Here is a 14,660-nt window from a genome sequence, read left to right as displayed (position 1 = left end):
CAGCGATGGTGGCAGTAATCACAGTTTCCTTTTCAGAACTTAATGTTTGTGACTGTATTAAAATGTGCCATTGTAGAAAGTGGAGACCCCTTTGCACATGGCTGCCAGAGCGGGGCACTGTGAGGTGGCTCAGTTCCTGCTACAGAACAATGCACAGGTGGATGCCAAAGCGAAGGTATGCCAATCATACAAGCTGTTTTATCTTCATTTATCTTTTGTTTTAAAAATCTCATGTTTCCTATATCTCTCTCTTTCCTTTCACAGGATGATCAAACCCCCTTGCACTGTGCCGCTCGAATGGGACATAAGGAGTTGGTGAAGCTGCTCTTGGAACATAAGGCCAATCCAGACTCGGCCACCACGGCAGGCCACACCCCTTTGCACATCGCTGCCCGCGAGGGACACGCCCAGACCACACGCATCCTGCTCGACGGGAATGCCCAACAAACCAAAATGACCAAGGTTCTCTCCTCTCAATTGACCCTTTACTAAACCCCGCCTTAAAGTCGGCATGAAACTGAAGTTGCAATAGTCTTTTCTTCCCTATTGTGACATATATCTGTGTGAAACAGCTCCTCAAACAAGACAAAAATGTAGGGCGGGACTTGATTTTGTGTATTGATTGGATTGCTGGATCGTCATGGTTTGCTATTGATGTAATCTCATGTCAGTGACAGGTTGTCCCGCCCTCACTTCAGTAAACAAGCTATTAGAGAAGAGGTGAGATTTCATTGCAAGAGTGAGGGGAAGTTATTTTGATTAAAGATTACGAGGGCACGAGTGAGGGGAAGTTATTTTGATTAAAGATTACGAGGGCACGTGAATTAAAATAAAATAAAATAATGATGTGCATGAATAAATTGTTTGCAAAATATTGCACATCGCTTTTTGCACATTGCACAAAAAAATAATTGTTAATTTTGATTTCACGGTGACTTTAAAATGCTACCGACCAATCATACCTTAGAAACTCTTGGTGTTCGTTGAAGTCTGTGTGTTTTATAGAAATTATTAAAAAATATGGTAGCAACAGTAACACAGGGTGGAGCCTAACAATGGGTAATTTATGACAATAAAATATGCACACCTGCATTCTCAGTATGTTTATCTGCGTTTTCTTACAGAAAGGATTTACCCCTCTTCATGTAGCATGTAAATATGGGAAAGTGGATGTGGCGGAGCTGCTTTTGGAAAGAGGGGCCAATCCCAATGCAGCCGGAAAGGTAATTCATCAAGACGAACATCTGATATCTCAGTACTCGTCTTCTAATATCAGATGACAGTCAGTGGTAGCTGACTGAGGCCATGTGCCTCCTCTCTCCCCTCTCAGAATGGCTTGACCCCTCTGCACGTGGCCGTCCATCACAACAACCTTGATGTTGTCAAGCTGCTGGTCAGCAAGGGCGGCTCTCCACACAGCACGGCGAGAGTAAGATACACATATACACCTTACTCTTAGAAGATCTTGGCGGGTGACTATTCTGAGCTGTGACGTTAGGGGTAGCAGTCTATTTCAGTATTTTAAAAGCAGTTTAAGAAAAAAAAACAGTCACTTTTACTTTTCCTCCTTTTTACAGAACGGCTACACAGCCCTGCATATTGCAGCCAAACAGAACCAACTGGAAGTGGCGAGCAGTCTGCTGCAGTATGGAGCTAATGCCAACTCAGAGTCACTACAGGGCATCACCCCGCTTCACCTGGCGTCACAGGAGGGGCAACCTGACATGGTGGCTCTTCTCATTTCCAAGCAGGCCAATGTGAACCTGGGCAACAAGGTGATACAGTGTTTAAGCTTTGATTAATAGGTATTTGGTATAGTTCTTTGAGAGAAAATAAATAGTAAGCTATAAAAGATTGAGACGTGTTGGAAGAATGAAACAAGAGGAATGGGAAGAAATGCATTTAATATCTATCTGACATCCTTTGTGTGTGTGTGTGTGTGTGTGTACAGAATGGACTGACACCTCTGCACCTGGTTGCTCAGGAAGGGCATGTGGGCATTGCAGACATGCTGGTGAAGCAGGGTGCTTCGGTTTATGCAGCCTCAAGGGTAAGACACTTCAATGCACACACACACACACACACACACACACACACACACACACACACACACACAAACACACACACACACACACAAACACACACACACACACACAAACACACACACACACACACACACACACACACACACACACACACACACACACACACACACACACACACACACACACACACACACACACACACACACACACACACACACACACACACACACACACACAGCAGTGCCATCTGTAGAATGTCCTAGAATTTTGACCCCAAAGCCCTGTGTAATAGACTATGCTAGTGCTAAATCGACAAACAAAACCAAATCTTCACATTATCTGAAGAAAATATGAGTGGGTTTGGCCAGTACAAACCTTGTAACCCCATGCTATGATTTGGGTAGTTTTTAGGGCCATGCTATGTGGAGGCTAAGATGTTCTGAGTGTTTTAGGGTTGTTTCAGTAGAGTTGCTAAGGTGCTCTGAGTGTTTTTGACATGGTTAGGCAGTTGCTAAGGTTTTCTGATTGTTTTTTAAAAGTTGTTAATATGCAATTGCAAAAGTGCTATGAGAGTTTTAGGGTGTTGCTGTGCGGTTACTAAAGTGTCCTGATTTTCTAGGGTGTTGTTATGCAGTCACTAAGGTGTTGTTATAAAGTCACTAAGGAGTTTTTTTTTTACGGTTGTTGTTTTGCAGTTGCTATTTTGTTCTGAGTTTTTTTTAATGTTGCTATCCAGTTGCTAAGATGCTTAGAGAGTTTTGTTACCAGAGCGGGTCAGATAAGCCCACCCTCAAGTCTTTTTGATATTTTGATACCTAAATATGGCTCAAATCCCTCGTTCAATGTAAGCTGCTAGGCTTTAGGTGTCATTTGTATATATAGCATTAATATTTGTGGTTTGTCTGAAAAAAAACGAAACCCCTAACCATATCAGCAATAGTAATAATAATGCTTGTTTAGCAAACACAACTACTAAATATTGTGATATTGTAATGTGTGCTGAAATTCACAGTGAGTGACTTTAACCTTTTCCTAATCCATTCTTCACCCCATTAAATCATTCTGGCTCTGAATAAAAGGGCCTGAAGCATTGTAATGTTAGCTGGCATTGATCATCTATGTGCACTGGAACCTACCCATTTAGCTGTTCACTTGCTTTTTCTTTTCTTTCTCACCCTTTTTAATCTCTATCTCTCTCAGATGGGCTACACACCCTTACATGTGGCGTGCCACTATGGGAATATAAAGATGGTAAAGTTCTTACTCCAGCTGCAAGCACACGTTAACAGCAAGACCAGGGTAAGTGCTACACATCTGGATATACTGTACACAGGACTCTTTTTGTACACTTTTCACTGTTAATATGTACCTTTGCACTCTCATTCTCCCCCATCTTTCTTTTCCAGTTGGGATACACTCCTTTACATCAAGCAGCCCAGCAGGGTCATACAGACATCGTCACCCTGCTGTTGAAACATGGAGCACTACCTAATGAGATCACCACTGTGAGCAGACCCCCTTCCCCCATATTGGAAATATGACAATTCTTCTCACCATAAAATAGTATACACTGCTTAAATGTCTGATGAAGAGCATTTGGTGTGGGTAATTTCTGCTGTCATGCTGCCAGGCCTCGGCAGTAAACATAAGCTGTTATTTAGGAATTATACTGCTGAATAGAGCAGCATGGCTAGCATACAGTGGCCCTAAAAAGTATATTTAGTATTATATTATATTATATATTGTTTATTGTAGATGTGAGATTTGGTGACCTGACTGTGTTATCTGTGGCAGAATGGGACGTCACCCCTGGGTATCGCTAAGCGGCTAGGCTACATCTCTGTCATTGATGTGCTCAAACTGGTGACTGAGGAATCTGTATCTGTGGTGAGAGTCGTTTGCATCCTCATGAACTTTATCTTATCTCAGTATGAGATTTTAATCTTCAAAGCTTGATTTGTGGCTTTTATTACGTCATCTTTCATCTCTTGTCAATCTGGTCGTCTTCTGTGAATTGTACAACATTTGCCATCTTGACTTGTTCATATATTCCCTCTCTTTCCCTCAGATCACCACTGAGAAGCATCGCATGAGTTTCCCAGAGACGGTGGATGAAATACTGGATGTGTCGGAAGATGAAGGTGCGTACGTGTGGCACCTATTGGATTTAGCCTGAAGGATCATACTGCAGTAAATACCACATTAAAACGCTGATTCTCAGCTGCTGTGACAAGGTCTCTCAGTACCATGAGGTTGGTGCTAGACTCTCAATTAAAAACATGAGCCAGTTGGCAGATGGGTTGCTGGGTCATATCCCAAAAGTTACAGTCTGAAGTGAACTAGAGATTAGAGATGATATCACACTCAAAGATTACTTACTTGACTGCACAATGTAATTTACACATGTAGGATCAGTTGTGTAAATTAAATTAAATGTCATCATTTACACACCCCATGTCTTTCGAGGCTTATTGACTTATTAAGCAGTTATTTAGCAGGATCCAAGCTGCTCTTTTCCATAAAACGATAGAGAATGGTGACCAGGGTTATTATCATGAACTAAAACCATTAAAACACACACATTCACATATTTGTTTAAACGCCGCTCTCATCAGTGTGGACTTTGGGATGTTTGTTAACGCTGCAAAGGTATTTCAAACTTATGTTTTTCCATAAGCAAAAAACGATAAAGATCCTTCTTCGTTATTAACTGATGCATTTAGGCTATGTATAAGGTTTGCAACTTATATAAAACAATATTTGAACTCCATAACCTTAGACCTATTGCTTATTTCACATATTCTCGAACCAGCATATCACAAAGAGCATTCTGGGTTGAGTGAGCGGACTGAGCGAGCCGAGCGGAATCTTCAGAAAGTTTACTGTTTTTTTGTTGTTCGTCTCTGTTTACTGTTTAAATATTACTGCTCTGCTCTGCTCTGATTCAAATGGACCGCTTTTATGGTGCTTTAATGTCTGATGCTTGACAGCCATTGGTCTCTATCCAATTTCAATGTAAGGGAAAAGAACAGCTTGGACATTCTGCTGAACATTTCCTTATGTGTTTTAAGGATCTGGAAGAAATAAAGTTTGGAAAGAATGATTAAAAGATGACAGAACTTCCATTTTTCATTGATCTATCCCCTTAAGCCTCATTGGCTCTTATCATTATATGTGTTTGTTTCTTCTGATAGATGATTGATAAATTTCCATTTATTTAGGACTTTAATGGAATGAAAAAGCTAAAGCAAGTATTTCATGATATTCTAAACCTACTGTAAATCTACTACGGTAGCATCGCCAGCCTGAAATGTTCCTTCTTCCTTCCTGCTGTAGGAGTTGCTCAGCTAACATTAGGTAGGAGTGTCTCCCACTTTCTGGCTTGGTTGTCCGGTACTCAGTGGTTCATGAAACGTGTGCCTCCATTTCAAGCACTCTCATCTTGTCTCTGACCCTCAAGTCTCTCTGACTGCTCTCTATTTTTAACATTTCGCTTTGTCTTACTACGGCGTTGGCCCTTCATTATCGTGTGGTCATGATGTTTCTTTTCCTTTACTGACAGTAACGTGTTTGTGGATCCATCATTAACAGGACTGCATCTGAAATTACTTAAACACTGTTTGTGCAAGGGGGTTTCTTCAACTATGGGTATTTTTGGCTTTGTGCAATAAATAAACAGACTTAAAACATACTTTTCTCAACAATTTCCAAAAGAGTATAGACGGGCATCACAGGAGAATTCAGACATTTTTTTTGTCAGTTTCCATCACATTAATATATTATATTATAGATTAGATTAATGTATATCATTTAACGTGTTTATTTGTGTATCAGTTGTTTTTTATACTTATTTTTTAATAGATTTTCATATTTTGAGACACCGGTCTCATATTAATATTGTATTATTATTTTATTAAATTGTTATTAACATTTTTATATTTTGTGTTTGTATATATATATATATATATACACTCACCGGCCACTTTATTAGGTACACCTGTCCAACTGCTCGTTAACACTTAATTTCTAAGCAGCCAATCACATGGCGGCAACTCAGTGCATTTAGGCATGTAGACATGGTCAAGACAATCTCCTGCAGTTCAAACCGAGCATCAGTATGGGGAAGAAAGGTGATTTGAGTGACTTTGAACGTGGCATGATTGTTGGTGCCAGAAGGGCTGGTCTGAGTATTTCAGAAACTGCTAATCTACTGGGATTTTCACGCACAACCATCTCTAGGGTTAACAGAGAATGGTCCGAAAAAGAAAAAACATCCAGTGAGCGGCAGTTCTGTGGGCGGAAATGCCTTGTTGATGCCAGAGGTCAGAGGAGAATGGCCAGACTGGTTCGAGCTGATAGAAGGGCAACAGTGACTGAAATAACCACTCGTTACAACCGAGGTATGCAGCAAAGCATTTGTGAAGCCACAACACGCACAACCTTGAGGCGGATGGGCTACAACAGCAGAAGACTCCACCGGGTACCACTCATCTCCACTACAAATAGGAAAAAGAGGCTACAATTTGCAAGAGCTCACCAAAATTGAACAGTTGAAGACTGGAAAAATGTTGCCTGGTCTGATGAGTCTCGATTTCTGTTGAGACATTCAGATGTTAGAGTCAGAATTTGGCGTAAACAGAATGAGAACATGGAACCATCATGCCTTGTTACCACTGTGCAGGCTGGTGGTGGTGGTGTAATGGTGTGGGGGATGTTTTCCTGGCACACTTTAGGCCCCTTAGTGCCAATTGGGCATCGTTTAAATGCCACGGCCTACCTGAGCATTGTTTCTGACCATGTCCATCCCTTTATGGCCACCATGTACCCATCCTCTGATGGCTACTTCCACCATGTCACAAAGCTCTAATCATTTCAAATTGGTTTCTTGAACATGACAATGAGTTCACTGTACTAAAATGGCCTCCACAGTCACCAGATCTCAACCCAATAGAGCATCTTTGGGATGTGGTGGAACGGGAGATTCGCATCATGGATGTGCAGCCGACAAATCTGCGGCAACTGTGTGATGCCATCATGTCAATATGGACCAAACTCCCTGAGGAATGCTTCCAGCACCTTGTTGAATCTATGCCACGAAGAATTGAGGCAGTTCTGAAGGCAAAAGGGGGTCCAACCCGTTACTAGCATGGGGTACCTAATAAAGTGGCCGGTGAGTGTACATATATATATATATATATATACACACATACGGGATTTTTATAATTTGAAAAACGGGTAAAACTATAAAAGTTATACATAAAAGGTATTGGGAAACTATCAAAAATAAATAATGAAGACATGAAAAAACTTTTAAATGTGTTTGTTTCGATAAAAATCAACCGCTGGGACCCGTAGAGCCCGTAGTTGAAGGAACACCCATAGATGAGGTTCTCTTTATCCAAACATTAAGGGAGTCACACTGGGAGTGAATAATTTTACTAATTGATGATGATTATTTGACTCAGCAGAGGGCTCCAAAATGACACAGTGTATGTTTTACGCGTCTCTGAACACCTGTGATTAAGCCCCTACAATAACATCAAACAACCTCTCCCATGCAGATTAAGTGTGATCTTCTCTGCACTACCGGGCATGCCCACTTCAGTAACCAATACCATGAAATCTTACTGAATTTCTTGATTTCTTTGTTTTCCATTGGCTCTCTGTGTGTATGACTTCATTGCTTGGACTTGAATGAGTGAATGAGTGAAGGTTCTTGTTTGTGCTCGACCGGGAATGATGGATTGTGAATGCTGAAATGACTTCTGAGCTTTCCTTCCTTTCTCTTAATCATCCTTTTTCCTGCAAACCTCCTACATCAGTGTCTGTGACATATTTTGTGCTGTATGTAGGTGATGAACTTCTCGGGATGGATGGGGCTCGCTATTTGAAGCTGGATGACCTAAAAGACCAGGATGATGATTTTCTGTCCCCCAAGAAAACCCTGAGAGATTTTGAGAGCGGGATGGGCACGACGTAGGTCACAAGAGCACAATGCAACGATTTTGTCCTTTGGCTAACATGCTAGAACAGAATCATTTTTTTTACTTTAAAATAAAGCAGTCAGATTACAACTATTTCCTTCATTCTCTCTAGACCTTACTCACCCGCAATTCCCAGAATTCCATGTGTGTCACCTGAAACTGTCATGTTGGACCAGGTATTGTACTTTTCTGCTTTATGTGCTGAAATAAGAAATTCCTTGCTGAAAAATCCAGGTCTGGTGTTATCTAAATGGTCAAAGATTTTTATTTGTTAGTCTAAGCCAGCAGTTCTCAACCTTTAGTCCAGAACAATATTTGAAGGCCCCCTTTGCCCTCAATGTGTTTTTCAAAATTTATTTGAATCTATTGGCACTTCTTGTTTCTGTTAATTAAAACAAAAATTTAAATAGTAAAAATGTTGTGTTCCAGAGGTTTTAAGTACTGAATGTTATGCAGGGTTCCTAGTCTTTTGACCAATGAATTTACATGACTTTTCCATTCATTGATTCAGGGTTTACTGGATAAAGATTAAGGATAACCCAATACAATATTTTAGTGCTTTGCATAACTAGAAGAAAAAAAAATTATTTCATTTTTATTTTTTATTATTTTTTATTTTTTATTTTCAACCTTTATTTTTACCCTGTCTGAAACTATCAGTTTTAAAGGGCAGCTCCTTTAAGGATTGTTAGTAAATGATCACTGTTATGATTGGCTAACGTCATTGCATAGGAAATTGCACGTGTGTAAGTGCTTTGAAAACATTATCCATATAAAACCGTTATTTACAGACAAAGCTTCATGAAATCATTTACTTATGGTTTGTGATGCAGCTGCTGTCAGATCCGATACAGTTGGCTGCTTCAGTTATGCCTCATTGACAAAACAAAATGCTCCGAACAAACATAATCCTCCGACACGATCCAGGACGCCATTAAAATAAACCGTGCACTTGTTTCTGACGCTGGGATCCTTCTGAAGTCTGTACAGATGCAAAAGCTGTTTAAGCAGAATGCATCAAAGCAAACGTTCTTTCACTCTTCAGCTTGAAGTAACGCACATCTGTATCCAGTGTAGACAGCATCAGTGATTATAATGGGTCCTGTGTGCTTTTGACTCAATGCAACACACGCTCACATACAGTGTAGGCCAATGTCAGCTCTTAAGCGAGTGAATGCAAGTGGGCGAGCCTATGGTGCGATGATATATAACTATTCGTTAATGTCTTGCTCTGGAGGCCATGTGACGTCACAAATCCCACAATATCCAAATGAGCCATTTTTGGAGGTTGGTTGAATAAATGCTTTGTTCATAAAGAATGAATGATGTTTTAAGCTATGAAACTTGCAGGATGTTTAATGGTACAAAGACCTCTTATATGTCAAAAGATCAAGGCAAATTTGATTTCTCGTGTCATGACCCATTTAAGTAATTTTAAGGCCCACCTGAAAGTTTGCTGAGGCCCTGGTTGAGAAGCACTGGTCTAACCTGGTAAACCTTTTTTAAAGCTGGTTAGGACTGGTAAACCAGCTTGGCTAAGCTGGAAGAAGCTTGAGTTAATTAACCCTATTTCTAAACAGCTTGACCAGCTGCTATGACCTGGTTATCCGAGCAGAGTTGACCTTTTCTCTCTTTTACGCTCATAAAGCTGTCATTGTACCTCTGTTTGTGTGTGTCTTTGTGTCTGTGTGGTCTGTGCTACTCCTGTGTGTCTGCAGCACACACCTGTCCCTTTGCCAAAGGAGTATGACGAGGACTCTCTAATCCCCAGTAGTCCAGCCACAGAGACCTCAGACAACGTTAGCCCAGTGGCCAGCCCCATCCACACTGGGTCAGTGCACATAATTCACATTCATCCTAAACAAATCCAGTAAACGGACGTTACGAACACTTCTCACCGCTTTTATCTCCGTATTTATCTGTTGGCCATAAATGCTTATTTTTATACCTGTCTTCACTGTCATCTTGTGTCTAGGAGTAGGCTCTTTTGAAGAGGTTTTGGATTTATACTGGGCTTCCGGTTGTTTTGAAAATTCATTGTGCCTGATTTGCTCACCGACTGGTTGTTTGACAGGTTTCTGGTCAGCTTCATGGTGGATGCGAGAGGCGGGTCCATGCGGGGCAGCAGGCATAATGGTCTGCGTGTGATCATCCCGCCACGCACCTGCGCTGCCCCCACACGTATCACGTGCCGTCTGGTCAAACCGCAGAAACTCACCACCCCACCTCCTCTAGTGGAGGGAGAGGGACTGGCATCTCGTATTATCTCTCTAGGGCCTTCCAGTATGCAGTTTCTAGGGTAAGTGTGTGCTTGTGCAATAAGGATGGCAATTGCTTGCTATTCTAGTTGTGATACCATGAATGATTCTTTTAGTAGGACTGAGGCTACGCCTACATTAATCCGGATACATTTGAAAATGCAAATGTTCACAGTGTGGGCTGTGAACACGGAAGTATTCAAAAACGATGATGCATGTTCAGCAGTGTTGTGTGTAACGCGTTACAAAGTAACGCGTTACAGTAACATAACTACTTTTTCGGGTAAAAAGTAGTGTAACGCGCTACTACTGAAAATTTGGTAACGAAATGTAGTTCCTTTTTCAATTCGGCGCAACGTTACTTTCCCCAGGGACAGATTATCTGTCCCTGGGATTTGACAGCGGTCTCCGTCATTTGATAGATTTGACCGCGATCGCCATCTCCGTAGTGAACGCCCCAGAGAGAAATGCACATAATGGATTACATAATCAGAGAGTAGCCTATTTCTTTTCGTTTTGAATTGTTTCGTTTTAGACATTTCAAGCTTAAATTCTATACGTTGAGTTTCGGTTAATTTATGATGAGATGCTCCAGTTCACGTGCAATGCAAGTGACCACGCCGGCGCTTCCATGATTATATTGTCTCCTATATTTGCTTCTTACTTGCAGGCATTTGGTCGATAAAAAATTGATTAAAATTAAGATACAATTTATACAAAACGAAATTCGCTTTAAAGAAAGGTTTTCTTCAAAACAAAACTTAATGAAGTGGTCAAAATCATGTCTGATTGACTCAATGTCTCCCGATATATTGCGCATCATCTTACTCGCGCTGTTCACTTTTCATAATCAGCATAGATAGAAAAAAAATAACATTATAATATTTTAACAAATATGAAACTAAATGCGCTTATTTAATGGCTACAACACGTAGGCTATAGTAGGCCTACAGACTCTCTATTTGTATATTGCTGCACATTCATTTAATTCTGAATTTTGCACACATAAGTTGAAAGGCATTTGTTTACGTGCATAGTAAAACATATCTGCAACATTTATCAAGTTCACGGATAATTGTGCGTGCATTTATCAATCATTATGATACTAAAATCATAATAAAGTAGGCTATACTATGTACAAAAAATCAGATGAGCCCAGAATATGAACGCAACGTGTTTACTTACACGTTAAGCATTTTCCTCCCATAGAAAACCATTATAAGAACGCTTAATTTGGCTTAATGCAGATTAGAATGTCCCCTTATTATGTCTAAATAACAAGATTTTTTCTTCACCATGCGGTTCAGGACTTCCATAGAATACAGCCTGAATATAATTACTTCCAGAAATGATTTTTGGGGGTGCTAACGGGGTGCTTTGGTCTTTCTTGGGGGCTTTCTTTCTAGCCCCTCCCTAGCGCCGCCCATGCATATGCCTATCCATTAACCGGCATTTCTTCATAAATATAAAATTTGTTGAAAAATGCATTATGCATTTATGGCATTATATATGGCATTATGCATAGTAGAACTTTATGTAGGCCTACACATTTAGGAACAGATATTGGGTTCTGCCCAAAGTCAAGCAACATAAAAGTAACGTAAAAGTAACGAGTAACGTAAAAAGTTACTTTCTATATGGGGTAACTAAGTAAAGTAACGGATTACTTTTTTAAAGAAGTAACGAGTAACGTGTTACACTACTTTTTAAAAGTAACTTCCCCAACACTGATGTTCAGTCATGTGACATATTTTACCAATAGATATCTACGGTTATAGGGACATGTGCTATGTGTCTTCATATTACATTACAATCTTCATATTACATTCCAAAAACAAAATGACAAAAAAATGTACTTGCAATTGCTGTCCTGTGGCAAAACTTGAGGGCAATTCGCCTTTGGCTAAGCCCCGCCCCCCTTAGTTACTGTTGCTACGTCCGACAAACAAACTTCATCTGGGCTCTGGTATCAACATGGCTTATGCTGTGACAGCTCTTCCTGCTGAAATTTTATCAAACTTTTATAAAGCAGCAAATAAAGTGTCCGATAGAAGTAGGCAAAAGGGGCTGCAATATACGTTCGAAGGCTATATTCACGACATACAGGTGAAACGCAAGGAACAACAAGGCATCCAAATAGAGGCAAAAGCATACCGGTCACAGTCAAAAAATGAACCACCGCATATCCTACTAATCGAGACGGAGGCTGGGACTAACAATATCAAGGAGCAACACTGTTCATGCAAAGCTGGGTAGGTCTCTATTCACTTCTATAATCGTTATTACAAAGCAAACGGACTACGCGAGTATAACGTTGTATTTATTAGCAGCGTGTGCTAGACGACACTTGTCAGGATTTGACTTCGGTTTGGGAAGGGAAAAAAACGCACACCCCCCTCCAACCTCTCTGGGAAACGCGTATCTGTGTTACAAATGCCCAAGGCACAACGTTTAACCATATTTTTGATAAAACTACGACGGTAATAGCCTGCCGAGACCAAAAATATGAGACTCCTGTGTTTAAGTCAATGAAGCGCTGTTAAAAAGTGTCGGACCTCTGTGGGAGCTCGTTCTTGGCTGCGCTGTGATTGGTCAATCTACATTCTAGGGTGTGGCTTAGCCAAAGGCGAATTGCAATTTAGACCATACATGGAATAGAGATTTTGAGTGTGACCTGGATGCACCAGTATATTTTGCTAATAAAACAATTAGCAAGTTTTATAGTAGTTTTTTAGCTAGTAGAATAACGTGAGAACTTTATTATGTCTGGTGTCATCTCAAGCTTTTATCACATTTTACACATGCATTAAGATGATTTAAGTATTTTCTGATGTTTCAGTGCGGACGAACAACTTTTGTGTGCAGGTTTTTAAAACTAAAACCCCATTTTCAAATGTATCTGGATTCATGTAGATGTAGCCTGAGAAAGACAGAATGGAGAAAGTCCATTCTTCATTCTGAATTAATCCTTATTGTATTCACTCAGAGTCTTGTTGTCAAATAAAGATATTTTCAACTAATGCTCTTGCACTTTCCCATCATTCCATTCAGGCCAGTGATAGTGGAGATCCCTCATTTTGCTTCCTTGAGCCGAGGTGATCGGGAACTAGTGGTTCTGCGAAGTGAGAATGGCTCCGTATGGAAAGAGCATCGGAATCGCTATGGCGATGATGTTCTGGAGACCATCCTCAATGGAATGGATGAAGGTAGGTTTTATGTTTCACTAAGAGGAATTTCCATAAGCCCAAAGAGAAAAGAGTTTTATTTTCTCTTTCAGTAATGTAGCAGGAGGTACTAGAAGACAAATTACATATCACTTTACATTACATTTCCCCCACAATTATTTCTGTAAGACTGACCTTATGACCTTGTTTTCTCTGGGTGCCTTCATCAGATCTGGAAAATCAGGAGGAGCTGGAGAAGAAAAGAATCCGGCGCATAATTTCCACAGACTTCCCTCTTTACTTTGCTGTGGTGTCACGTGTCCAACAGGAGAGCGATCTTATTGGCCCAGAGGGAGGTCAGCTGATAAGTAAGCTGGTGCCCCAGGTCCAGGCCATTTTCCCCGACACGGCGGTCACTAAGAGGGTCCGACTTGGCCTACAGGTGAGTTTTCAAAATGTAGAGAGATTGACAGTAAAGCAATATAATCACACATTAGAACCAGAAGCGTCATGCCCATTTAAACTGAACTTGATTATGAGTGCAACTTTCTTTCTTTTTTACCTTTGATGATGATCTTTACAATTATGTATTGTAGGGCAAAACGTTTATTTAAAATGCTGTACACATTGTAAAAAATAAGATCGTAATTATAAAATTAATAATACAAAATTATTATTATTATTTATAAATATATACATTTAAAATATAGTTTCAAGGTTGGTGCATAAATTCAGACGAGAATGACTGAAAATGATCTCAGGAATAACTGATTTATGAATCTTTGTGTCTTTTTCTTCTTCTCTTGTCTCTACCCAGGCCCAGCCAATCCCTGATGAGCTGCTGACTCGGCAATTAGGAAACCAGGCCACATTCAGTCCCGTTGTGACAGTAGAGCCTCGTCGGCGCAAATTCCATCGACCAATTGGGCTGCGTATCCCTTTACCTCCATCTTGGAGGGAGAGTGCACGCGATGCCGGCGAAGGAGACACTACTAGCCTCCGCCTCCTCTGCAGTGTTATTGGTACAGTCCGGTTCTGATATATTTCAAAGAAAACATTGTCTGAAATTGATATTTGTGTTTGGGAGAAAGGAAGATTGTCTTGAACGCCAGTCTTTTCCAGCCTCGGCCAGATTTGATGTAGCTGTCCTGCCAGGCTGCTTGGAAAAGGCTGAAACAGACTGGTGTCCTGCCTGGAGAGGGACACTGG

General features: G+C 40.6%; 1 protein-coding gene across 5 annotated transcripts in view; it reads left to right on the top strand.

Moving 5' to 3' along the window:
• The window catches only part of ank1b (ankyrin 1, erythrocytic b), an 81,434-nt gene that overhangs the window by 48,381 nt on the left and 18,393 nt on the right, over positions 1-14,660 (top strand). For 4 of the 5 annotated variants that reach the window (XM_056262924.1, XM_056262923.1, XM_056262921.1 and 1 more), the window contains 18 exons: positions 77-175; positions 265-462; positions 1,125-1,223; positions 1,331-1,429; positions 1,578-1,775; positions 1,952-2,050; positions 3,246-3,344; positions 3,452-3,550; positions 3,840-3,932; positions 4,114-4,186; positions 5,382-5,402; positions 7,898-8,021; positions 8,142-8,205; positions 9,748-9,860; positions 10,104-10,328; positions 13,339-13,493; positions 13,682-13,893; positions 14,269-14,473. In XM_056262924.1, coding sequence (XP_056118899.1) covers positions 77-175; positions 265-462; positions 1,125-1,223; positions 1,331-1,429; positions 1,578-1,775; positions 1,952-2,050; positions 3,246-3,344; positions 3,452-3,550; positions 3,840-3,932; positions 4,114-4,186; positions 5,382-5,402; positions 7,898-8,021; positions 8,142-8,205; positions 9,748-9,860; positions 10,104-10,328; positions 13,339-13,493; positions 13,682-13,893; positions 14,269-14,473 — 2,275 coding nt within the window. The remainder of the gene's footprint in view (positions 1-76; positions 176-264; positions 463-1,124; positions 1,224-1,330; positions 1,430-1,577; positions 1,776-1,951; positions 2,051-3,245; positions 3,345-3,451; positions 3,551-3,839; positions 3,933-4,113; positions 4,187-5,381; positions 5,403-7,897; positions 8,022-8,141; positions 8,206-9,747; positions 9,861-10,103; positions 10,329-13,338; positions 13,494-13,681; positions 13,894-14,268; positions 14,474-14,660) is intronic. The other variant, XM_056262922.1, reaches the window with a different exon arrangement.

Source organism: Rhinichthys klamathensis, unplaced genomic scaffold (genome assembly GCF_029890125.1).
Source record: "Rhinichthys klamathensis goyatoka isolate OS25496 unplaced genomic scaffold, OSU_Roscu_1.1 h1tg000197l_1, whole genome shotgun sequence".
NCBI lineage: Eukaryota > Metazoa > Chordata > Actinopteri > Cypriniformes > Leuciscidae > Rhinichthys > Rhinichthys klamathensis.
Note: the sequence above shows the minus strand (reverse complement) of the source record. Positions and strands in the feature narration are given on the sequence as shown.